This window comes from Amphiura filiformis, chromosome 18, assembly GCF_039555335.1.
Source record: "Amphiura filiformis chromosome 18, Afil_fr2py, whole genome shotgun sequence".
Taxonomy (NCBI): Eukaryota; Metazoa; Echinodermata; class Ophiuroidea; order Amphilepidida; family Amphiuridae; genus Amphiura; species Amphiura filiformis.
Genome location: NC_092645.1, coordinates 19,705,634 through 19,732,932, shown reverse-complemented (window position 1 = coordinate 19,732,932; position 27,299 = coordinate 19,705,634). Strand labels below are relative to the sequence as shown.

Sequence of the window (27,299 nt, the reverse complement as noted above, 5' to 3'; positions counted from 1 at the left end):
TTGAGCTGAGCAGTAGGCCTATTTTAGCACCCTATCATAGGGAACGTCATAAAAACGAACGACATTCCTGTTTGTTTAATTAAAGGAAAAATAGTCAACTACGAATGGTTTGCTAGACATACTGTTGGATGACAGAGATGCTGCGATTCAATCATGCAATACTGCAGCAGACATTGCTGTTGCTGCCAATAATCTTTGTCAGTTTTCATGTCGTCAGAACAGAAGCACCTCTCTATAAAGCAGTCAACGGACATAAAATACCAGGACAGTATATTGTAGTTCTAGAGGTAAGCAACAGAGCTAAAATACGTATTTGGCTTAGTATTGATGGCATTAATGTATAATTATGTCAAGGAACTAATTGGAAGGTGCCAAGAGATCACAGTTGAGGGCGCTTTTCTAAATGGCCGCCAAAATCCAATGAAATCATATGCATACGCTTAAAATAATCACTTATGAGGTATAAACTACCAGATTTTGAATTAGTATTGTTGCCAGTAAGTATAAATAAGTCACGGTATTATTAGGAAGGTACCAGAAGGTCTCGGCTGAGGACGCTTTTCAAAATGGCCGCCAAAAGTGTATGAAAAGCAGATGTATGCAGTTAAAATGGTCACTTATAATGTATAATTTACCAGATTTCGATGAGTATTGCTATTTGCTGGCAGTAAAGTATAAACAAGTCGAGGTATTAATAGAAAGGTACCAAGGCAGGAATAATAGACAAAGGGATAGGCATCATAGACTGCTGCCCTCTGTTGAAATATGTATCCTAGGTCTAGACAATAGGCGGATTAGCGGCCATTTTGTCTTCGACGTGATTTTATTCACGTGTCCTTATACTTTAGTACACACATATACAAGTTAACAGGTTTACAATATTAAAATTATATTTTGAATAAACAATATATTCTGTAGTAAATCGATCAAATGACGGTTATTGTTTAGGTATTTATATGCTTGTAAAAATTAAACTGTCTGACCAGCTAGTATTCTCCTCCGCCGTCAGTGTGATTCCAGACATTCCACGTACCGTGTTGCGAAGGTGGAGGAGACTAAAAGCTGTATTGACGAACACGCATGCGTTAAAAAATATGTAGTCTAAGTCGAACAATAGCGTGACGTAGTTTCCGGCATTGTTCCTATGCACTTTCACCCTCCTGACCAAGGTCACAGTTGAGGGCGCTTTCAAAATAGCCGCCAAAATCCAGGCCGCATAGGAAGCGCAACACGCTGACACAGGGATCGATATAATGGGATAGGCATCGTAGTATTACGTAACACACCGAAAGATGTAGTTTAACTCTAGACAATAGGCGCCATATTGCAGGAGGGTTAGAGTTCATAGAGGAAACGTTAAAGGTTAGTAGATTAGGTCACCAAGGCACATCACTAATGTGTTTCACGAGTTGTAATACCGACAGGTAAAAACATTGATTTGGTAAAATTCTCCCGATTTTTTAAAATTACTAAATAAGGTTAGTACTTCAAACCATTCTTTGATGAATCTATGCAATATGACGGTAATTTTGAAACATCTAAGAATCAATCTTAAACATCTTCATGATATTCATTTTTTGCGCATGGTCAAAGCATGCTCTTGCGCTATCCACAGACTATCCGGTGGAAACTTCAAAGCAACGATCATGCGTTAATATTTACAAAATGGCGAATGATGTAGTTTAAGTCGAACAATAGCGTGACCGGCGTGACGTAGTGTTTGGCATTGTTCCTATATGCACTTTCACCCTCCTGGCTGACAGCCCCATTCAAAATACACGGTTAGCAATTACAAATGGAAAATTAACATACTTGCAGTGTGGTACATTGTCGTACCCCAACGGTTTAAGAGTAAGATAATTTTGCTTTGATACAACATAACAAATTTAGAATTGTTTGTGAAGATTTCATGATTATGTGTTAATCCAATGGCGACCTCAAAATTGGCGATATCGCTTCCATCACCGCCTGCCAAAATCCTTTGAAATATGTTTTGGGGTCAGCTCACAACAAAATGTGGTTCAAGCATGGCAAATCATTTATACGCAAGTGCGCTAGAAAAGAATTGAATAGTGTATTTACTATCTCCACAGCGTATCAGGAACTAAACCTTTGTTATGCTAAATAGCCTTCCCAATTTAACTTGTTGAAGGTGACACCACAGAGAACCTATTCTTGAGAGGGCACTCTATTCACGTGGTTTCTTTTCCAACGTTAAAAGATAACGGATTTTGGTGGTTTGCAAGTGAAAAGTGTCCGCACTATCGATTGATTACGTAACTGTTATGAATAATTTATTAGGTTTTTCAATGCAATCGCCTCGACCCATTAGTACATATTATCTGTATTGTTAAAGTACTTGGAATAGCAATCCGGTGAGTTCAATGAACTACGCTATAATACTGATGGAGTTTTAATGGCGTTTAATGGCGTTTCTTCTCTCCATACACAGATGAACACATACAATAGATGAAGGTCAGCACGTATGACCTCCTGCGTGACATGTTATATGAAATGTACAAAAACCTGAATATCATAAAGATCAGTATTCGTTTGTGCATATGGACTGCACATATACGATGCTAAATATTACTCATTATATATTATGACAAATATTGGTATTATAACAATACGGTATATACATTGTATATAAAACGACTACACCACATTTCGCCATAATACATTCTAGAAACGCTTGCTGTTAGAATAAGAAAAATGTTAATGCTAATTTATTGCACATTCTAGGGAAGCGTGGTTACCTTTTTAAAATAACCGAGTGAGAGGGTTTTCAAGAAAATATTTTTCCTGTCAAAACTGAAGCATCTTCTGTATAAAAGAAAATATGAATATTAACTGCACATCATATATAACGATTCGTGATACCCAATTGTGGCACATTTGATGTCGTTTAAGAAGCAGAGAATTTTATTTCAATTTTATATACGCCAAAATATTTTTTTAATTGAGCAAAAATAAGGATAGAAAAACGTTGAAAATCCTATGTGAATATTACATTAGACCCGGCAAAAGATTACTGTTTCGTTTTTATGGTAATCTAATCTTTTATTTCCTGAAAAAACATTTGGGGTCTAAAATGGATTTTTTATGTAATTGATAAAAACGTCGAACGTGTATACAAGAAAATGGTATGTTTTCCTCTATAGTATTTTACTGACCATGGAAATGTACTGATACACAAGCACGTGTCAAAATCGATATAATGTATTGTCCATACAGACGCCCAGTTATCATGTTTATTATTGGATTTTTTTTGTATAAAACACGCAGTTAACAATAATTGAGCGCTAATAATACACATAAATGTTTTAGGCAAATAAAATTCCAAAATATGGTACGTTTTCTGCCTTTGCTTGTCACGTGGTAGGCCTATGTTGAAGTTGCGATTATATCTTCAAATAAGTTTCAAATGAATTCCAAGAAGACAAGTGGTCGAGTGGTCTAAGGCGCTGGGTTCATAGTGTATCCAAAGCAGTCCGCCGCCGTGAGTTCGAACCCCGCCTCCGCCAAACTTTAATGAAGTAAAATTAAAATTAAAATTTTACTATAAAAAAATTTCATATTGGGGAAATGTGACTGGCAGAATTTATGTATGGCGTGGAGTGGTGTGTAAAACGACTAATAGATCCTACTATCATGGCGTCAGATCAATGGTTCATCATATCCCGTATGTTTCTTAAAATTCATTCATATTTGAGACAACTTGCTGTGCCCATTATAGGTGCAGGTGGCTCCGTGTTTTTTTTAATTTTCATTTCTTTTTAATGAAAGAATTAAGGTTTTCCACGGCACGGGGCCACAAGGGTGATACTAATTTAATGCTATATTTATGAATTGAATACGTGTTCCCGATTGGCTCTATAGTGATTTCACAGAAAAGGTATTTCTAACTACAATGCAGCGTCGGACTCTAGCTGAGAGCGTAGCCTAAGTCATTATGGACTCCAAGAAAGGCTCTCCATACACAAATGAAAACACGCAAACCAGGTTAGTCTCCTCCATGGCCAGCTTGATTTCGATGGAGCGAAACCAAATTGGCTGCGGAGGAGACGGGTCATTTTGCCATGCAAATTATTCAGTGTCAGGGCTCTGGTGACACTCTCCAAACGAGAATTTTTAGCGCACTTATGTATATTAATTGTGTAATAGCTTGCACCAGTTACGTAATAACCCTAATTATTTCGGATTATTCCTTTCATTGGTAAAAATATCATTTGTTCTTGTGCAAAGATTGATGAATAAATGGGGCCAGAATAAGGGGAGACACATTCGTCCGAATTTGAGATTTCTTGATATTTACCAACACTAAGATGTATTTTTTTCACTTGAAACTGATAAAATACAACTTGCTAATATTAACTCATATTTTTGCTTGATTTATTTCACTCTTTTCAATTCTAAAAAGTCACATGGCTCAAAATAGCTTAGTAAATTGGCGTGAAATAATGAGTCAGAAATACGCGAGGGGGGCACTCAACTTTGGTATGTGCCTGTCAATTATAGGCCCCCTTTTTTAAAGTCGACTATACCCGATTACCCCCTTTTATAAAAGTCATACCCGATGACCCCCTTTTTTTTAGTTGCGGCTACCCCAATGACTAGAAAGCATGATCAAAATGCCACAAAATAATGCCGAAACTTTCAAATTCTCTTATTTCAACAAATTTGTTTTGGAAAGTTGGAAAATTTGAAACAAGAATAAAATAGAATTTTGCTCAATTCTTTCAAAGATTTTTTAACCAATGACCCCCTTTTTCAAAGTATTATACCCAATGACCCCCTTTTTATTTTTAGCTTAATAGCGTTACAAAATTGCTTTTTTCACATGTATTTTTTTCAATATTTCGAAGAAAAGTTAACTGAACTTTTGTTTACTGAACTTAAGGGATCTAAAATGTGCGTTTATTGCGTTTTGACAGTATTTTTTGTGGGACATGAGAGCACCGCAGACCTATCGAATTGCATTCTGAATACGAAGCATGTCTTTCTGATATCAAATAATTTTCAATTTTTGAAAATCACAATATAATACAAATTTTATGACAATTATAAAAATTTGATATTTTTCAAATTTTTGATATATAACAGTACTCGAAGTAAATTATATAAATCTAATGACATATTTTAAAGTGTATGTAGCAGGGAGGAAAAGCCGACGGTCAATTGAAAATTTTGACCTTTCATATTGAAGATATGGATTTTTTCCCCAAAAGACCTAATTTTTTTGGTGTTTTGGAAAAAACATCCATATCTTCAATACGAAAGGTCAAAATTTTCAATTGATCGTCGGCTTTTCATCCCACCTACATACACTTTAAGTTTAAATCATCAGATTTATAAAGTTTACTTCAAGTACTGTTCAATATCAAAATATCAATTTTTAATGATTTGCCATAAAATGTGTATTAAATTGCGAATTTCAAAAATCAAAATTATTTGATATCAGAAAGACATTCTTCGTATTCAGAATGCAACTCGATATGTCTGATGTGCTCTAATGTCCCACAATAAATACTGTCCAAACGTTCATACCCCAGCCCTTAAATGTTTGTGATTTTTCAAAACTCGAAATTCTTGACTCATATCCTTTTCAAAAATGTTTAGTTTTATATACTTTGGACATACAATACAGAACTAATGATGCACGAAAAGGTACATGTTCTCTCCCATTCCACTGGCCGTAAATGCATGTTTGAACCATATTTTGTATATTATGTCACTCATACATAAATTCTAGACAGTTCATCGGTTGATTACCATTTATCATTTTTACTATCACCCTCTCCGTGTGATAGTCTTTACCATCACAGTGCCTGCCGAAGTGCGCCTGCGCCAAGCCGTGCGCGTACTCTTAGACTCGCCGATTTAGTTATGGGGTGGATCCCAAAATGTGAAGTATATCACGGCAAAACATGTTGTTATGTTGATGAAAACAAAATGTATTTCCTACCTTAAATAGTATTTTAGTAATAGAATTTATGTATGAGTGATATAAAACAAATATTAACTGTCTTAAATTCGTGTAATGGTCGAAATATAATCACTCAGTGAAAGATGTACTGATTGTTCTTCGCCGTTCCGGCTCGTGTAATGGAACAATCCATCTTTCACCTCATGATTATATTTCGACCATCACACTCATAGACAGTTAATATTTGTATACTGTCTCCTCAAAATTACAAAAAAATGACAAAAAAACGCGTAGCACTAGCAGGCTGAAAAATAGCTTTGCAAGATAAAGGGTATGTAAAGGATAAAATGTGCATATGGGATGTGCAGAAATCACCTTGAATAGGAAATTAATATAATATTGTTATCATGGTATCGATAATGGCATTATTGGCATAAATACCCTGTGGCACTTCAAGAGTATGTGCGGCCGCAACTTTCAAAATGTGCGGCCGCAACTTTCAACATGGGAGAGATCAGGAGCAAAATTGTGTGAAAATAGGGTAAAATTGCTAAACATGTTCAATGTACACAATGGAAGTTGATATTTTTGAATGACGATTGGATCAAAGTTATGGTTTTGAGAGCGCTGCTCAACAAAATTTCGGAACAAAATTGGGCTTGTAATTTTTTTGTTATATATAGTATCAGGCTTGTGACACGCAGAACCGACTAGTGCCTCAAAATGTTAAGGTACACTCCATGTCATTTGCTGTCTTTGTATTCTCTTTCTCTCAGGATGATATGGACATGGACAATTACGCGGATGCTTTCGATGATATGATTCAATGGAATACACCTGAAGGAACGATGCAACGTGAATATCGGCACACCATTAAAGGATTTGCGTCTCGTTTATCCACGGATTCGGTTAAAAAGGTAAATATACTGCGCACAAAAACTAAATGAAAAATGTGTTGTCTTTGTAGGTCAACAAACCAAATTTCTACATAATAGTCATAACTTTATATCCTCTCATAGAACTGTATGTTCAATGGCCAAAATAACCAATGGGGTTTCTTTCACTTTACCTTGTTATGTCAGCTTAAAATGGACAGCAACACTCCCCGGCAGTTATTACTAATAATTATTATTTCAATATTTTGAATAAATAATAACAAACTTAAAATTTGACGGAAATCTTTAGGCTTTCAGATATTACTTTTATTGTATTAAAGTGTTTGAATACTTTTTGTGCGCAGTTGACCTATAGTTGATTTTTTTGTGTCAGTTCCTGCAGAACTGACACCTTTAGTACAGGTTTGACGATCACGTGACAATTCGAATCATCATATCGAAATATCACGTGCTTGTAAAAATATCAATATCGATATCGATACTATTCGTCAATTCAGCCCCAAATCAAATCGCCCACATGCCAATTCGAACCTTGTATATTGATGTACAAAAAAAGTTGGCCAAATTTAACTATTTCGTGATTTTCTCCATAACCGTTGTTTTTACACCAAATCTGTATATTTAGATGAATTGATGTATCGATATCGATACTATTCGTCAATTCAGCCCCAAATCAAATCTCCCACATGCCAATTCGAACCCTGTATATTGATGTACAAAAACAGTTGGCCAAATTTAACTATTTCGTGATTTTCTCCATAACCGTTGTTTTTACACCAAATCTGAGATGAATTGATGTCTTGCATTCGGTCACAAACCAATTCGTTGTACTTTGTGCAATAACCCTCTATCTTTTAAACCAAATATCCTAAAGAGTCGTGCGATATGTCGAACTTTTCCTCTGGTCATAAAGAACAAAACAAGTCAGCGTTCGCGTATCTGTACGTAGCCGCAGTTTGTGGCCCTCACAACACGGGTTTCCGGTCCTAGGAAATGGAACATTACTGATAGATATATAAAGATGGCAAAATCAGTAAACCAGTTTAAGTTACAAATAAAGAAAAGTCTAATAAAAAATTACATCTAATATTTAGGGATTATTTAATGACCTCACCCATCCCCCATCTCCACTCCAACTATCAATTTCTTGTGTGGACTGTGGAATGTCTATATGAAATGTTATAAATATTTATATTGGAGTCTTTCTTTGCATGTTCTTCTCCTCTTTCTTTTTTCTTTTATTTGTTAACTTTGTGTAATTGTATGTTGTAACTTAAGGCAGTGTAAGGGGTGCTCGCTTCAGGCCTTTGGGCCTTTTGAGCATCTCCTCATTCAAATGTTGTGTCTTTTATATTTTGTATGTTGATTTGAATGAAAATAAAATGATGATGTATGATGATGATGATGTACATCATTTCCTACAGAATCGTGCGATATGTCAAACTTTTCCCTTGGTCATAAGGAACAAAAAAAAAGTCAGTGGTCGCATATCTGTAGGATCATTGGTTAATAAGATATAGGCCTACTCACTTTTTTTTAATTTTTAACCAAATATCCTAGAGAGTCGTGCCATATGTCAATTTTTTCCTCTGGTCATAGGAACAGAAAAGTCAGTGGTCGCATATCTGTAGGATCATTGGTTAATGAGATATAGTCACCTTTTTAACCAAATATCCTCGAGTCGTGCCATATGTCGAATTTTTCCTCTGGTCAATAAGGGAAATAAAAGTCAGTGGTCGCATATCTGTAGGATCATCGGTTAATGAGATATAGTCACTTTTTTGTACGTTGTGCACTTAACCCTCTTTTTTTACTTCTGGATATCGTTTGGAGTCAAATGATTTTTCATTTTAAAGCTTATGATATATTTTCTAAACACGAAATAAAACAAAATTGACCGCGAGCCGACTTTACAGCTGTTTCGAGATGGACGGTCACATATATTCATTAACATATTAAATCGTTTATCCCTTTTGGTCAATATCGAATTGGTTTGTGGCTGACTTAGCTTGGGGCCAAATGCATGAATTGGCATATGGCCAAGTCAACTGTGGACGAATTGATTTGGCCGAATCGACCTGATACCAGGAAGTGCCGAAAAATTACGTACTTTTACAAGGCAAAAAGCAACTTTTCTAGGCATTGTTGACATGGTGCCTTCGCCCAAAAAGGTTTCCTACTATAAAGACCTAACTTTTGAGATGGTTTGTATGTTTGAAGGTGCAAAATTAACAATAAGCTTAAAATCATGGCCCGGTTTACCGCTGAGTTTTGCAAGTCATCATCAGATGACGTCAGAGGACAGCTTTCAAACATAAGTCTTGATAGTAATACGCTGTTTTACTTAGCCTATATCTGGTGGCAGCAGCATTTTTCTAATACACGGGCAGATGATGGTGGATGCGATATCGCTATTTTGACGTCGCCATTGGATTAACACATAATCATGAAATCTTCACAAACAATTCTAAATTTGTTATGTGGTGTCAAAGCAAAATTATCTTACTCTAAAACCGTTGGGGTTCTGCAAAGTACCCCACTGCAAGTATGTTAATTGTCCATTTATAATCGCTAACCGTGTATTGTGAATGGGGCTGTCAGCCCTGTATCTTCGCCAGCCTCGTACGTCCGTGTTGCGTGTCCTATGCCGCCTGTACACGGGGGGAACTGACGGTGTCCACATCTTTTTTTCTTTTTTTCTTTCTTTCTTTTTCAGTTTTTTGTATTTTATCAGTACTTGGAGCTGGTGGGGGAGAGAAAGCATTAAAATACATTCAGGAAAAAATACAACTCGGACCAAAGATGAAGGCTCCATTTCAAAATCAAAATTACAAAAAAACAAAAACAAAAACAAAACAAAAACACCAGACAATGAGCAGGTTCAAAGACCCACAGAAGGAAGATGACAAAACAGAGTCCTGACCCTATCCGAATCCTATTTTGACCTTTACACAAATAAACCACAGCCCCCTTCTTCATCACATGCACTATTTTTATAAAAACATCCAGCATGTTTTTGTATTGCGCTGGTATAGGAGTTGCAAGGGCCTGATACTTTGCTGATATCGAATGATGAAATTCGCCATCTTCCTCCTGTGAAAAAATTTGAAGAATAGAAGGCTGACGTTGCGCCAAAACACGCAGGCCTATGTAAGTGTATAATTAGGCCTATTTAATGATAAAATGAACTACCACTAAATGTTCTTGTCAGTGCTGCAGTGCAAAACTTCTCTTTAACATTACATTAAAATAATAGTTACATTGTAAATTGGAACTGACACCAATTTTTTTCAGGAATACTTGTTTTCATAGTGTATGGTCCACACCGACATCGCCTGGCTAATAATTACTTGGTACACCATGTACACAGATATACTAAAATCAATATCCGGGATCGATACACGTGAATGTGCTATGCACGATTTTGATATTCAGACGAAAATCTTTGGATACCGGAGAAGAAAATGATGAATATCTCCCGTAATTTTTTTATTCTAAAGAAGCCTTATTTCTTTCCTTGCACTTGAACATGTGTGTTGAACAGATATGATAGTCGTTAGCTTGCATCTTGAGAAAGAAGCTTGCGTCTTGAACTCAAAAACTGACAATAATTCTGATTTTATATGTGCCAAATTGTATAGCGCAGTGTATAGGCCAATCGTGGGTAGTCTAAAAGCATATGACCTATGGCGTACCATGCTCGACTGACCTCGCTGTGTGTGAATCACCGGGCTATTGTCAGTAGCCTTAGTCAGATGTCTTCGGTCCATTATGCTTCTCAAAACTAGTTAACAGGTCGGAACAAAATGGCCATGCGTGGCGGTGGATTCAACCTACCATGGCGATTTCTGCCATGAAGATATCGGGCGATGACACTCTATGGTCTGGTGGTGGTCTGTAATTTTCATTTCTAAATCAGTCAATAGAAGTGGACTTAACTGTGTTCGTAAAGATGTGATGTAAGTAAGGACTTGGAAGAGAAATCAGTGGGTGAAACTCAGAAATGGTTGAACCCAGGACCTCTATTAAATACCAACATTTACACATTATCATGCATAACTCGCAATGAACTGACATTTTGGGAATAAGTTTTTTTTTCACAGATATCTCATGAAACATGCCATAAAAAGATGATGCGGGGATCACGAAATACTCCTTTAACATATCATATCGTTCTTATAATTCTTACAGCTTCGTCAATCCAAAATGGTGAAGTATATTGAAGAGAATGCTATAGTGTCTGCTTCATCTGTTGCATCGTGGGGCCTTGATCGTGTGGACCAGAGAGATTTGCCTTTAGATAACACTACAACGTATTTAGGTATGGTATACCGTTAGATATCGTTTCGTATTAATTTTCATTATCATATGAAGAACTAAGCGCAAGAAGACCGTAAGTCCACTTGGCCCCTCAACATGTATACATTAATCTTTGGTTTTATGTTAATACATGTTCCAGGGTAAAAACATCATGAAAGGTTGTGAAAGATTTGTTTTGGCCCCTGAACATGTATAAAACACTACCAAACAATATGAAACTATACGCAACTTAAGTGTATACATGTTGAGGGGCCAGTGGACTTACGGTTTCTTGCGCTCAGGTCTTCATATTAACATGGCAATGCTATAATAGACCTAGCTACGTTCGTTGCATTGATGTTTACCGCTTACCGGGAAAAACTACGCACGAAACGGTGCTTGGCTTCAAGACACTCGTTAAGGGAACCACTTAAGTGAGCTGAAACAATTGGCAAATTGTATTCTGAGTTACAGTGTAAAATGTGCGTGAAGGTCGTATTCATTGGTACCTCAATTTGTTGCGACAAGTATCTCATTTACACCGTTAAACCAATCAATAATCCTACTGCTGAAGAGGATAATAAGCTTCTACTCATTTCTATAGAATCATTAAATAGCTCTAGTCTTTGTTTGCTTTGGCTAAATCCTGTTCAAGTGGTGGGCTACAAAGCATTGCATTTTGTCTAGATAACCAACCAGCGATTAACAATGAGAGTACTTTCCTTACCCTCTTTGACTTGAGGATGATTTAAAATGACCGCCAATTATGACAGTTTATTATTTATTACCACAATGTGGAAAAAGAGACACATGTAGAACCAAAAAAAGGTACCATTTTGTTGAAGGAGCAGAGTTTGAAGTCATATGATATATATATTTTCTAAACACGAAATAAAACAAAATTGACCGAGCCGACTTTACGGCTGATTCGTAGTGTACGATAATATTTATTTTGATTTGTCTTGTTTTAAAGGTGATGGTACTAACACTCATATATATGTGATCGACTCTGGCATACGCTACAGCCATGATGAGTTTATAGGTCGGACTGGTGTTGGTTTTAATGCAATTGACGACGGATATAACTATGATATGGTAAGTTTGATAATTTTAATATACATAGAAAAAATTTGCCGTCCAAGACGTACTGTAAGGTTAGTGTCAAAATGTTGGGTTATGAAAACTCCAAATTATGATTATCTACAAACCTGATGAATCTCTTCAAGTGTCTTACTCGATTTTGTAATAAGAATAAATATGAGTAATATCGCCTGCCAGGGAAGCATATCTGTCGACCTTAAGCATGTTAAGTTTACGTTTGTGGGACTTCCACAATGTTCGTTTCAAAAGGCACGGTAAGTTTTAACATAATAGAGATTGCGATTTCCAAACGTAGCATCGAACGTACGTGGAATCTTTTCAAAATCCCGTCAGAGGAGCGTGGTTTTGAATAGATTCCACGTACGTTCAATACGTACGTTTGGAAATCGCAATCTCTCTTTTTTCCCTTCAAAAACGTTAGAACAACATCACGTTTAAACGATGGGGATGACATTAGGAGGAATTGCCCCCCATGCTGTGGTTGCTCCTTACAAACAGAACTCCCCTAAATATCCGTAGTGCCCAAACTGTCAGCGGGTTCAAATCCCTTCACAAAATATACCTTTTCTCATGATCAATTTAACTGCCTGAACGAGTGATCAGAGATCCATCCAAAACGCTGAATAAACCTTCTAATACAGGTTTCACGATCACGTGACAAATCGAATCTGTGACGTCAATATTGATATCGATCAATTTAAGGCTGGTCTAGTTAAACTACATACCCATTGGCATTTTAGCTGTTCCATTTAATTTACATACTCCCTCTGAAATAATGGCCCCAAAATAGCTGTTCCATTTAATTTATACATACTCCCTCCGAAAAAAATTACACAGTGCATAGTTGCTCTGAAAACAAATTATGCTTGTTACAAGATTTTTTGTGAACGATCCGTTATGTGGCATGAATTTCTCAACATGAAATATTTGTTCTCTCATTCAATGAATAGGACTGTGGTGGACATGGCACCCATTGTGCGGGCATAGCGGCTGGTTCAACTTATGGTGTTGCTTCTAATGCAACTATGCACAGTGTCCGAGTACTGGATTGTTTGGGCTTTGGATCGACGCAAAGTTTTTTAGCAGGTTAGTGTATGAATGAGTCACAGGTCGATAGACCATTTTCCGAAAACTCAATAACTCAGTTAAAAACCATCATAACCCTTAGCCCAAACCTTATCTTAATCCTAACCTATAACCTGCGTAGGAAATAGGGGGGGGGGGTACTGAGTTTAACTTGACAAAGTAATTTCACCCATGCATTGTTTTGTGTTCTGAAACTATTCAAGTTTTCGATTATGAATGTTTTTTTTTTTAATTCTTCGTGGTTGGTATTTTGTCACTTCTTAGACTAAACTTGGACGCTTTATCGGAGAATGTACATTCAGAAAAATGTAATTTGAACGTGGAGAATGGATTGCGTAATCAATCTGTTGATTGTGATGTCCTTACGACTAACAGTTATAAATTGTCATTCCTTTAAGGTGAATGGCATAGCAGCAGCCATATTATTTTAGTTTCAACCATTCAACTAAAAATTGCAGCGTACTTCAAAACATAACATACTGCAGTTACTGTCCGTTTTCCTATACACAACACAGTGCTCTCACCACCCACCATTGACGCGCGACCTTTACAAATAGTGTATGAGAAGTATATTGCATTTGCCTAGTTAACATCACTGTGTGAAAAATGACCGGCCAATATTTAAACTATTCTCCAAACTTCTAGCAAATATATTTCTCTAACATGACCTAAAATTACAGCTAGGTTAGATGTTCAGAAATAGTCTCACTTTCGTAGAATATGAGTGAGGGCAAAGCATAGCTAGCTCATAGCTAGCCAAATCCCCGTGTTAATTGAATGGAGATTTGACCGAAAATATTGAGCTATATTTGTAACGGACCGCTCCGTTCTGAAGGATGCCACAAAAAAACGGTACAAGCTACATTTAAACTATTCTATGAAATTCTAGAAAATATAGTTTTGTAACATGTCCTAAATTTTTAGCTAATTTAGGTGTTTGGAAATAGTCGCACTTTTGTGTTTTAGGAAGGATATGTAAAGTCAACAATCATTATGTTGCTCATTTTCAAGAATGCTGGTTAACAAAAAGCAGGCCATGGTCTCATTTCGTGAACAAAGGTGAACAAAGGCTCACAAACCATTGTTTCCTTGCGTTTCCTTTATAATCAGTTACCCAACTGAAGTTGTATTATAGCACCTCATAGCGATACCGCACATATAAAACAGACACATGTGCACAACCAGAGATTTAATCAGTTGAGCTGTTTCAATGGGTGTTATCTTGGTTTAATAGCTTTTAATGGGGTTTAAGTCCTGCAAAGGTCGAGGTGAATTCTACTGTAGACATGACTGCATCATGAAAGACAGAAATGGCAAAAAGACAGAATAGTTTGTGGTGTAATGAATTCGCGAGTTGACAGGAAGTTATGACTTCATGTTTGATTTGTTGTTTAAGGGTATATGTTCTCATTGTTGATGGTTCTTTGAATTGCCATGAAACAACATGGTGGATGTAAGCGAAAATTATCTGGTCATGGGAAGTCAACTAAGTACAGATTTGTGTATTGTCATGGGCAGCGGATATGAGGACCAAATATGTCTAAGGTCATCCGGGGTCACAGGAGTATTGATTAAGCAGGCAAAACCTCCTATGTGACTTTGAGCTTCTTTGGCTCCTGAACATGTTTAAAGCAAAGCCTCCTGTTGCCAGTTTTCAGGGGCCAAAGACACATAGGAGGTTTTTCCTGCCCAATGACGATTAAAAACTTTTTATTTTTTATTTCTTTCACAATAAATTACTCTCGCAAAAAATAAAAATCATAACTGTTACTGTCAGAATGTCCATAATGATATAAATTTAGATGTGAAAGGTGAAAAAATGAGCACTGTTAAATATTCCTCATTAAACTCCCATTCCCCTCTGGCGAAAAAAGGACGCACTATTTGACCGGGGGAGCTGGAAGTTGAGGTAGGGGGGAGGGAGATTTTGGTATTCCACTAGGTATTGGCCAGCATTTTTTCCTTAATTTCCATGCATAATTTTATACACAGTTACGCGGGAAGAGGTTTTTTAGTGACGGTGGGAAAGTTGGGTTTTCTTACTCACGTAGCGGGGAATTTTTCCAACAAAACTCCTGTCATATTGAACGGCATCTAATGACAAAGCCATTATTTTTTATTTATTTATCAGGAATGGAGTGGGTTTTTGAGAATGCAACAAGACCTGCCGTTTGTTCAATGTCGCTTGGTGGACCAGTTTCACATGCCGAGAACGATGTTGTTCGAATGATGGTAGATACTGGGATTGTCGTTAGTGTAGCGGGAGGAAATGAAAATACATACGCATGTGATAGTTCCCCAGCAAGCGCACCCGAGGTGAGTAAAGTACACCCAAAATAGATTGTAATGTTTTTCTGCGCACATTACACTATTTTGCAAAAACCTTTTGCAGTGGCCGACCGATCGCGTACAAAATTGCTACGCAGATCGATGGGCGAATAAGTTGCTGATATGATGATGACGCAATTCATTGTTAGCCAATCGGAACCAGACTTCATGTTTACGCCATTAACTCCGCCAAATCGTGTGCAATATAGTTTAATAGTAAAAGGCTTCAATTTTGGGTAACCTTGTATAAAATTGACTGTAACATTGGATATAATTTTTTTATTTTTTTTAGAAATATTAACATGTTTAATCATGAGGTACGAATACTGACTATAAAAGATAAGCCTTTGAGGTCAAGTCACAGTTGCAATGATTAAATGTAAGTGATGTATCATGAGCCACGTGGTAGATCTTGGAGTTTTCACAGGGTAGCTTATAATCCGGGGAGGGGCGGGGGTACTCAGTACAAACGACCACACGGGAACGTGCCGCAAACATGGGTAGCATTTTCGGTCTTTATCTATATCAATGACCCCTTTTTCAAAACCAATTGTGGTATATGGATGGGTGAAAACACCATATACCTTTCGCAGTATGTTTCAACGGGACTCTGGGGTTCAAGGTCAAGAAATCGTAGAGTACTAACCAAAAACTATTATATCATGATTGCAGTGACTTTTCAAATGATCTATTTCATTCGGCTACGCCTCGTGAAATAGAAAAGTCAAAATTTGACCTCTTGATATAATTTGTACTATCACACTAGGCATGAAATACTTGTATACTATTGTCTGTTGCAGCTCCAATGACACCTCATTAATTCCCCTGGACATTTGGATATTATTGTAAACACTCAGAACGCTACTAAACATTCTTTATTGTTATGCTAAAAGTCGGTCGATACATGTTGCTACATTTTAAGCAAATGTTTAGTAAAACAACGAGGCGAACAGTGGCGTAGATTTCTTTTTGACATAGGGGATGGGGTTGGAAACAAATTCTTGAAGTATAGTGAAGCCAGCACCTTTTGGTCACGGAATAAGTTTATGGTCCAAATGCGCGTGATGCGTGAGACAAATTTTGGCATATTGAAGCTAAACTGGTGAAATAAGAGTCAAGTGGAATAAATTATTTTTACGATTCGTAAAATTTTACTCAATTGGTGGCTCTCTGTGAGAGATTTACTACATAGGCGTGAGCAAAAAACTACCTCGGCGTGAAACCGTGAGAAAATGACCGCAATGAGTGCGAGTTAACAGCTGTGGCAGGAACTTTCTCAAGTGTTTAAGAATGTTTATTATGGTGTTTCGTGGGCTACATGTGCCATAGTAGTCAGCAGAGTCCTATAAAGTGTGCAGAGGTTTGTGGGGTTTGGCCTGTGCGTAGCGCACTAGTATAAATCACTGTACCTTTTAAATGAACCATAATAATAATCTTACATAACGCATTACAAATAAATCTCAATGCGCTTTACAAAGCATACATAAAAGCATAAACACACGGCAACAATATTTAAATATACAGCATTAAGATACGAACTAACATAACATTTTAAAATTAATAAAGAAAATATGTTGATGTATATTGCACAGTTACGTCAGTGGCGAGCAAAGGAGGACAGTAGCATGTGAAATATACAACAATAAACATGCAAATCCAAAGCCAAAAGAACACAAGATGCATATTTCACACAAGGAGCAAAACAAAAAAGGCACACGCAGAAGCAGCAAAATTGGAAAAATGTGAAATAGGCACAAGTGCAAAAGGCAAGAAATTGGAAAACATACAATGCATATTGCACAGAAATGGAATGCTTTAAAGCACAAAAGAACAAAACAACAAACGTGGAATACGCATAGTAGGCTTTGACAGAGGAAATTCATAAATTTAACCTAAAAACAACAAAATCAACTGAATCATTAAAATTAATTACTTGCATGCAAAATTTACATAGTAAAAACTGGTTTTCATAGTGCTTTACAAAAACAAACATAAAAGCATAAACACATGACAGCAATATCTAATATACATAATTAAAATACAAACCAGCTTTATAAAAGTGGTTAGCAAAATAAGGACAGATTAACATGTGGAATATACAGCAATGAAAATACAAAAACAATTATTTAGGTCCATGCCGCACAGTGTGTCGCGTGTGATCTTTAATGGATCACAAAGTGAGCAAAAAAACATAGCGACACACCAATGCAGCACAGGATTGCACAAAATGAGTCTAAGCGGAAATTACACACTATTTTTTTCCTTTTGATTAAGGGCTGGGGTATGAACGTTTGGACAGTATTTATTGTGGGACATTAGAGCACATCAGACATATCGAATTGCATTCTGAATACGAAGAATGTCATTCTGATATCAAATAATTTTGATTTTTGAAATTCGCAATTTTATACACATTTTATGGCAAATCATTAAAAATTGATATTTGTGATATTTAACAGTACTTGAAGTAAACTTTATAAATCTGATGATTTATACTTAAAGTGTATGTAGGTGGAATGAAAAGCCGACGATCAATTGAAAATTTTGACCCTTCGTATGGAAGATATAGATTTTTTTCCCAAAACACCAAAAAAAATAGGTCTTTTTGGGAAAAATTCCATATCTTCAATATAAAAGGTCAAAATTTTCAATTGATCGTCGGCTTTTCCTCCCTGCTACATACACTTTAAGAATATGTCATTAGATTTATATAATTTACTTCGAGGACTGTTATATTTTTATAATTTGTCATAAAATTTGTATTATATTGGGATTTTCAAAAAATGAAAATAATTTGATATCAGAAAGACATGCTTCGTATTCAGAAATGCAATTCGATAGGTCTGAGGTGCTCTCATGTCCCACAAAAAATACTGTCGAAACGCAATAAACGCTCATTTTAGATCCCTTAATACAACAAAATGGCAAACAAAAATAATTGACAACATTAATACACGAAAAATACTGTTCATATACAAAGTCAATGATATTGTTGTGACAGTTTCAAATGACAGAAGATCAGATAACAACAATAATAATGAGAGCCCTGGACTGGGGGAGAGGTTCCAGAACTTCACCCTGCAGTGCAATATATTTCATGCAACAAAAATATGAGCAAATATTTTCACCGCGAAGATGGTATGGCAACCTGCGAAATAACAAACAAAACTAGTAGAGCGACCGGCACAGCGAATACGCGATGTAAGATGTATAACATGATGAAGGAGCTCAGAAACTAAGGGAGAGGTTCCGAACATCACCCTGCAGTCAAATATTTATAGCATCAAAACATAACACTCACACATTAAAATAATATACCGTAGAAACCCGTCTATAAGGAATAGAAGCGACTGTGATGATAGCATATTTCACGCTAGCGCCCTCCACAATATTATATCATTATGGAATTTGAGCAAATCATTTACCGACACAAGCAGGTATACAATGTATTATTTTATCTTTATTTCGCATCTCACGAGCATAGCTCACTTGGCAAGGCATAAGACTTTGGTTCTTTAGATCGGAAGATGGTGAGTTCGAGCCTCATCACGGTCACACAAACTTTTATAAACAAAATATTGTTCAAACTTTTCATTTATATTTTCTTGCATTTTCTAAAGACTCCTTTCGTGATCATTTTTTTTTCATATTTAGTTTAATTTATTCTATTGTTTTTCTTTTATTGTTTCTTTTCTTTGTCTTTTTTTTCTTGTTTAATTATATTTTTTCTTTATTTTTCTTTGATTCATATAATATTGGCAGGATAAGGAGAGGAGGGAACTAAAGACCCATTCAGTGATTTGCTCATCCGGACGATCGTAAAAATCATCATTCACCTTTGTCATTGTCATAGATGTGGTAACATAGCCTGCTAGTGGTTCAGCAGAAAACCGTGTGACACATAATATACATTTGGCTACATTTTATTATACGATAAATACGAATTTATTAAACATGGTAACAAATATTCTCTAGCAGATCGGTTATACGATGGAACTGGTAGGCATAGGCCTATTATAAATTCGGGATATTAAATATCTTCCTGACGAGACAGATCTGCGCATGTGGTCAAAGACGATTCCTTACTAGCCACAGACCGTCCGCTGGAATTAGTTGAATCGCTATGGCTGTTGGTCGGACCAGGTGGTGGATGACGTGCATTCCCTAAATTCAGTAAATTTTCATCGTCAACCGTGTAATTGAATGGGATTATTTTGAAATTTTAAAACGCTTGAAATATCACAAACAAATAGGCCTATGTTGATAAATAATATAAATACAAGCTAAAACCGTTGGGGTTCGATAATGAACCCCACAAAAGTAACCGAGTATATGGAAAATGCCATACGGCCGGGCGGTTTCACGAGTTGCCGGGTCGATCATGTCATCCGCCGCCTGGGTCGGACCTCTCATCTCTCCACATCAATTGTGACCTATCCCCAGGGATCGATATAATGGGATAGGCATCGTAGTATTACGTAACACACCGAAAGATGTAGTTTAACTCTAGACAATAGGCGCCATATTGCAGGAGGGTTAGAGTTCATAGAGGAAACGTTAAAGGTTAGTAGATTAGGTCACCCAGGCACATCACTAATGTGTTTCACGAGTTGTAATACCGACAGGTAAAACATTGATTTTGTAAAATTCTCCCGATTTTTTAAAATTACTAAATAAGGTTAGTACTTCAAACCATTCTTTGATGAATCTATGCAATATGACGGTAATTTGTGAAACATCTAAGAATCAATCTTAAACATCTTCATGATATTCATTTTTTTGCGCATTGTCAAAGCATGCTCTTGCGCTATCCACAGACTATCCGGTGGAAACTTCAAAGCAACGATCATGCGTTAATATTTACAAAATGGCGAATGATGTAGTTTAAGTCGAACAATAGCGTGACCGGCGTGACGTAGTTTTTGGCATTGTTCCTATATGCACTTTCACCCTCCTGCTATCCCCGACATTGCCCTTATGAACTCACATCCTCCTGTTTTATTCCAATTCAGTATCGAAGTTACGTAATGTTACTATGTCAACGGGATCACGCGCTTGAGTTATGAACCACGATCGAAACAATCACCACACAAAGTATATGGCACTTGAAGGCATATCAAAATAGCGTGATCCGGTAACCAAGAGAATTACGTAACCACTTCGATGCTGAATACGCTGGCGAAGTTACGTAATAATCGGATTAACTACCATAGCAATAGGTGAAAACAATTTTTGAATATACCGCGTTATACACTGATACGTTCAGGCGGTACCTCTTCATTGAACCATATCATGCTGCACCTGTAAGATCTTTGAAAAGACCAGTATTGTATTCAATCTATGATTGCAGACATACACAGTACAGGTGATGAGTGTAACCTGCTTGTAGCGCAGCGCGATATGTTCAAAATTGTTTTCACCTATTGCTATGGTAATTAATCCGATTAATTACGCAACTTCACCAGCGTATAATGGCCGAATAAATTCTGACCATCACTTGGCTTGTTGGATTCGTCTATACTACAATTCGCTGTCGAAGTGACGTAATAATCGCAATAACTACCATCAAGCAGATTGCACTAATCACCCGCGTATGTCACCAAACATAGATTGAATACCACTCTTTTCATAAATACTAATCTTACATGGCGAGTGATTAGCATTTCTTTGACAACTATGGTTTAATGCATAGGTGCCACGTGAACGATGAAGTGCAGGGCTATATATTCGAAATTGTATTCATCAATTGCTATGGTAGTTAATCCGATTAATTACGTCACATCGACAGCGAATAGCCTATAGTATGGGTTCAAGTGGAACAAAAAATAGTGTATGTCCATTGCTAGCTAGCCCTAGAACTCTGGCCATAGTATCCGTTTTTACTTCCACTAGGGCCAGAGGCACTTACATTGAAAAAATTGTTGGGAATGCTTGAACGATCCAGTACAAAAAATGAAATCATTTCAATGCTTGATCGAACCAATACAAATGTGTGTCAGGTCACTAATTAACATGATAAAACCCACTTGAGAATACACAATCGCCGGTCATTTCTAAAGATGCATTTATACTTTAATCGCTTTTGCAGAAACCTGAATCGCACGCATGATCAGTGTACTAAATCGCCGTCATATTTGCCTGCTGAGCATGCGCATGATTCGCTGTTTTTCAAAAGCGACACGTAGGCTACCTCTGTTTACGACAAGGATTCAGTCTGATGATCATGATGATGAGCAACCCATGGGTATAAACACAGCTTTACACAATGACTAATTTACATAGGCGACAAAAGACCGTGTTCATGTACCGTTACTCAGCCAAACATGGCAGAGTAGGTCCCGGATGACGGTACATGCAGGGGGATGACACTCACCTCATTTGCATGGCAAAATTACCCGTCTCCTCTGCAGCCAATTTGTTTTCGCTCCATCGAAATCAAGCTGGTCACGGAGGAGACTACCTTCCTTTGTGTTTGTTCATTTGTGTATGGAGAGCCTTTCTTGGAGTCCATGACTTAGGCTACTACGCTCTCAGCTAGAGTCCGACGCTGCATTGTACTAGAAATACCTTTTCTGTGAAATCGCTATAGAGCCAATCGGGAACACGTATTCAATTTATAAATATAGCATTAAATTAGTATCACATAGTGGCCTCCGTGCAGTGGAAAACCTTAATTCTTTCATCAAAAAGAAATGAAAATGACCAAAAAAACCGGATCCACCTGTACGCCTATAAAATGGGCACAGAAATTTGTCTCAAATATGAATGAATTTTAAGAAACATACGGGATATGATGAACCAATGACCTGACGCCATGATAGCAGGATCTATTAGTTGTTTTATATACAATGCATATACCGTGTTGTCATAATACCAATATTTGGCATAATATATAACGACTAATATTTAGTATTGTAAATATGCAGTTCATATGCACAAACGAACACTGATCTTTATGATATTCAGGTTGTTGTACATCTCATATAACATGTCATATAGGAGGTCATATGTGTTGACCTTCTCCTATTGTATTTGTTCATCTGTGTATGGAGAGGATTAGCGCCATTAAACGCCATTAAAACTCCATCAGTATTAGGGCGTAGTTCAGTGAACTCACCAGATTGCTATTCCAAGTACTTTGATAAATACAGATAATATGTATTGATGGGTCGAGGCGATTGCATTGAAAACCTAATACATTATTCATAACAGTTACGTAATCAATCGATAGTGCGGACACTTTTCATTTGCAAACCACCAAAATTCGTGATCTTTTAGCGTTGGAAAAGAAACCACGTGAATAGAGTGCCCTCTCAAGAATATCAACTCTCTGGTACATGTTCCTATCTCCTCAACGTTATACCTTTCCAACAAGGAAAGAGATACGAAAGGCGAACGTCTAAATTGCTAGCTATGGTAATTAATCATGTTAGTGTTTACATCACTACTTTGGTGAAGACAAGAGAAGTGTGCCTTCTCTACCAACGCCTGTGATATAACAGGTGCAAGCGAAACAAAATTGAATGACCAGAATAGTTTCCTTTGTCAGATGAATTGATTGAAGTTTTTGAAGACACTCTATTCTTGATGGGACAATAGATTCAAATATGGAATAATTATTATTCCTCATCTATTTTTTTTTATTGAAAAAACTGCAATTGTGGCAACAGAACAATATTTATTTTGATTTCATTTCAAGTAGAAACAAAATCGTGCTTAAGCCAAAAACGCACCCTACCTCAAGAATTGGGATGGCACAAAGGTGCAACATAGGTTTTTATTCAGCATTGAAGTGGTTACGTAATTCTCTTGGTTACCGGATCACGCTATTTTGATATGCCTTCAAGTGCCATATACTTTGTGTGGTGATTGTTTCGATCGTGGTTCATAACTCAAGCGCGTGATCCCGTTGACATAGTAACATTACGTAACTTCGATACTGAATTGCAAAGACGAGGACAGACAAGTAGTTACAACACATCTGTCTAACCGTGGGTTTCGCTATTATTTAGAATAAATGCTTTTACTAGTTTCTATAAAACCACAAAATTACTAAAAAAACTATAAAAAAACTAAAAAAAAAAAAACGCACCTAAAATTAAAAGTAGAAAGGTAGATTTGAAGAAAGATAAAAAGAACATGTCAAAAGTTAAAATTAAACGAGAATGAAAAAACGGAACCGGTGCCCGGACCGTGCTCTCTTCAGCATGTCTTCAGTTCCAAAGTCTGACGCTCTATCAATTGAGCTATACGATCCTGATATACGAAACAGTCGTTATTATGTCAATACAATTGATTGGTGTTACAACATACTTAGATGGAATGCATAGCCACCCAGTGCCAGTATATATTTGCTCAAACTCCAAATACAACAAGCAACCAATTTTATTGAGGGCGTTTCTTAGGTATATCCTTGTAGACGGGGTTTTACGGTATTGCACTGCAAAAATTTTGATCTCGATGAAACATGTATAAAAACAGCCAAGAAAAGACTGAGGGGAGAGGTTCCAGAACATCACCCTGCAGTCAAATTAATGAAATTACATAATATCACAAAACACACTATTAGATGATGAAACAATATACGAGCGTATTTCACAGCGAAAAATATAAATTGCAACAATGCAGCAATGTGACCGGCACAGCGATATCTTGAAGAAAATTACGACATCTTCATGGATAACAACAAAACACAATATTGCTCGAGAGCAGGACCGATGGAACAGGTTCCAGAAACTTCACCCTGCAGTCAAATAATTGAAATAGCATAATATCACAAAACACACTAATAGATGATGAAACAATATATTACACATCGAAGAATACAAAATGCAATCATGCAGAATGTGACCGGCACAGCAGTATCTTAAAGAAACACACATGAGCGATGATAATACAGGACTTAGGGAGAGGTTCCAGAACATCACCCTATATGCAATTTCACAGAATTGCAATAGCATAATAAAACATATTTCATAAATATAATGATGTAAGATGGCGTAGCAGATGAAAAACAGCACAATTCTAAACTGATTGATTGAAATGTTGGATGAAAAGATGCGTTTTCAGCTGCGATTTAAACATACTGGTAGAAGATGCTCGCCGAATGTGAATTGGAAGAGTATTCCACAAAGCAGCAGCTGTATAGGCAAGGGATCTTTTACCGTAGAATTTCGTAGCATAAGATGGTATACTCAAGCGAAACTCTGAGGACGATCTCAACGCTCTGGTTGGTACATACAGCTCATTGAGCTCAACAAGATCTGAAATATATTCAGGTGCCATACCATTCAGGGCTTTATATGCAAGAAGCAGGACCTTATAAATAGCTCTCTGTTTAATTGGCAACCAATGTAGCTGTTTTAGCGAAGGTGTAATATGATCACGTCGCGAAACACGAAGAACAAGACGATCTGCTGTGTTCTGTACCATCTGTACTTTGTGTATGTCACGATCTGGTAATTCAAACAAAAGGGAATTACAGGAATCTAGCCTTGATGTCACGAAGGCATGTACTAACTTAACGGTGGCATAGGTCTGTCAGGTAGCTGCGTATTTTGTCCGATCTTTCTTATACCGACTAAAGCTCCTTTGCACGCGTTATTTACATGATCACTCATACAAAGATTGGGATCCATGATAACGCTGAGATTTCTTGCGCTGGTCGACGGATGAATCGTAGCATCGCCGATCTTGATGGACGGCTTCCAAGGTGATTTGTTAAACTTGGAAGAACAATAAATGAGCTCCGTCTTGCTATCATTCAAGACAATCTTATTCAATCGGCACCACGCTCGAATATCAGCGATACAGGCCTCGATTGTCTTGATGGCTTGAACGCGATCTTTAGGCGGGAACGTTAGATATAACTGTGTATCATCAGCGTAGATTATAGTCTTGATGCCATGAGACTCGATGATATCCTGTAGTGGTGCACTGAAGATAGTGAAAGCCAGTGGGCCTGCTACAGATCCCTGTGGAACGCCGCATTCTAAGACAACAGACCATGAGAGTACGCCTTCCTTCGGAGGGGACTTTAGGCGAAAACGCCATATACCTTTCGCTGTCTATTTCAAAAATAGTAGGGTGTTAAATTAATGCATGTATGGACTGTCCCAATTTGTCAGTGTTGTAATCTAAGTACTGACATGATTTTCCACGGGATTTCCCTGTGGGGTTACCAGGATTTCCCCAGTGATGTTATCGTTCTGGAGGAAGTGATCTGAAATTCGTATGGACATTTTCTTTACTAGCCCAAAGGGAATATAAGCCATATTCTTTGAAAGATTTCTTGGGCTACAAAATTACCAAAACAAACAAACAATGGCATGTGTACGGACAAAATGTTCATAATACACTACCGTAAAACCTCGTCTACAAGCATATAGAGTGCTTGTGATGAAAGCTTAATTAATCCAGGCGCCATCCATCGACAAAATTATAAAATTATTGTGGAGTTTGAGCAAATAAATTACCGATACACGCATATACAAACAAGTACCATTGCCAGACCAATGTATTGTATTGGCATATTTACAGTTGTTTCGTGTTAATTAGCTTTCATCAAAATCACTCTATATGCTCGTATACGAGGTTTTACGGTATTAGAGAAGGTAAGACTAAAGTTGAATAATTTTTGTCATTTGAAGGCAATAACCGCTGGCTCCACTACTATTGACGATGAAAGGTCCGAGTTTTCCAATTACGGCCGCTGTTTGGATATTTTTGCACCTGGAAGTCATATACTCAGTGCAGAGCATACTGCTGACAACACAAGTGTGTCTTTTTCAGGAACGTCAATGGCATGCCCTCACGTATCAGGTAAACCAAACCTTTGTTCTTTTAAAAATAAAAAACGGAATTATTATAAAACAAGTTTGTGCTCAATAACTATTAGTAATTTTATTATGCATATTGTTTGTAGCACGCTCGTCAATTTCATCTTATGTTTTCCAAGTTGCATAATAAAGGGCCGGATTTACCTTGTTGGGGGCCCTAGGCAGGCCAAAATTGGGAGGCTCCCAAACTCATCATGAGGAAGGCATTTGCACTCAAATGGCCAAGTTTTGGTTTACGTTTACTGTAAGATCGACAGCGGCCGCGAAAGCATTAAAATTTAGACGAGCACATTTTGTTCTGAAGAAAAAAAAAATACAATTTCAGACTCTCTTAGCCCTAAATGAAGGTGAATTTTGCTCTATAAAGGGCCCGTGCGCGACATAGTGTTTTCGGACTAAAAAGGAAGATGCACAGGGCAGTATTGGGGGCCCCAAATTTTGTATACTGAAAATTACTAGGGTCACTTTGTTGTCTTATAAACAATAAATAGAAGAAAATAAACGAAAGAAGTCTATTTTTATTCAACCACCAGCTGTTGAATTGATATAATCATATCAGGGTTCAACGATTACACTAGTTTCCCCCTTTATCGGTAAAATTCCATTTAAAACTCCTATAAATTGAACTTTCCAAGATTAAAAAAACAAAAAAACCTTTTTATTGCTTTATTGTTAGGAGCCGCGGCAATACTTCTTGGACTTAATAATACGTTGACAGCTTATGACGTCAACGACATGCTTGTTAGAAGTGCTAGTGTTTACAAAGTTAAAGATGCTAAGCCGCTATCACCTAACCGTCTTCTTTACATAGGGGTAAGTTAA

The 27,299-nt window shown here is 37.0% G+C and overlaps 1 protein-coding gene across 1 annotated transcript; it reads left to right on the top strand.

Annotated features, from left to right (window-relative positions):
* On the top strand, positions 1-27,299 carry LOC140139016 (aqualysin-1-like). The gene is made up of 8 exons (XM_072160798.1): positions 1-287; positions 6,706-6,846; positions 11,017-11,146; positions 12,098-12,219; positions 13,176-13,311; positions 15,443-15,627; positions 26,289-26,460; positions 27,154-27,299. Exons 1-8 carry the CDS (start codon positions 129-131, stop codon positions 27,297-27,299), a joined length of 1,191 nt encoding a protein of 396 aa, XP_072016899.1. The 5' UTR covers positions 1-128.

Bases quoted from the DNA above. Each gene is read 5' to 3' on its own strand.
- LOC140139016 (XM_072160798.1), top strand. From the start codon at position 129: ATGACAGAGATGCTGCGATTCAATCATGCAATACTGCAGCAGACATTG. The intron at 6,847-11,016 runs GTAAATATACTG...TAATTCTTACAG, and splicing joins CCACGGATTCGGTTAAAAAG to CTTCGTCAATCCAAAATGGT. The intron at 12,220-13,175 runs GTAAGTTTGATA...TTCAATGAATAG, and splicing joins ACGGATATAACTATGATATG to GACTGTGGTGGACATGGCAC.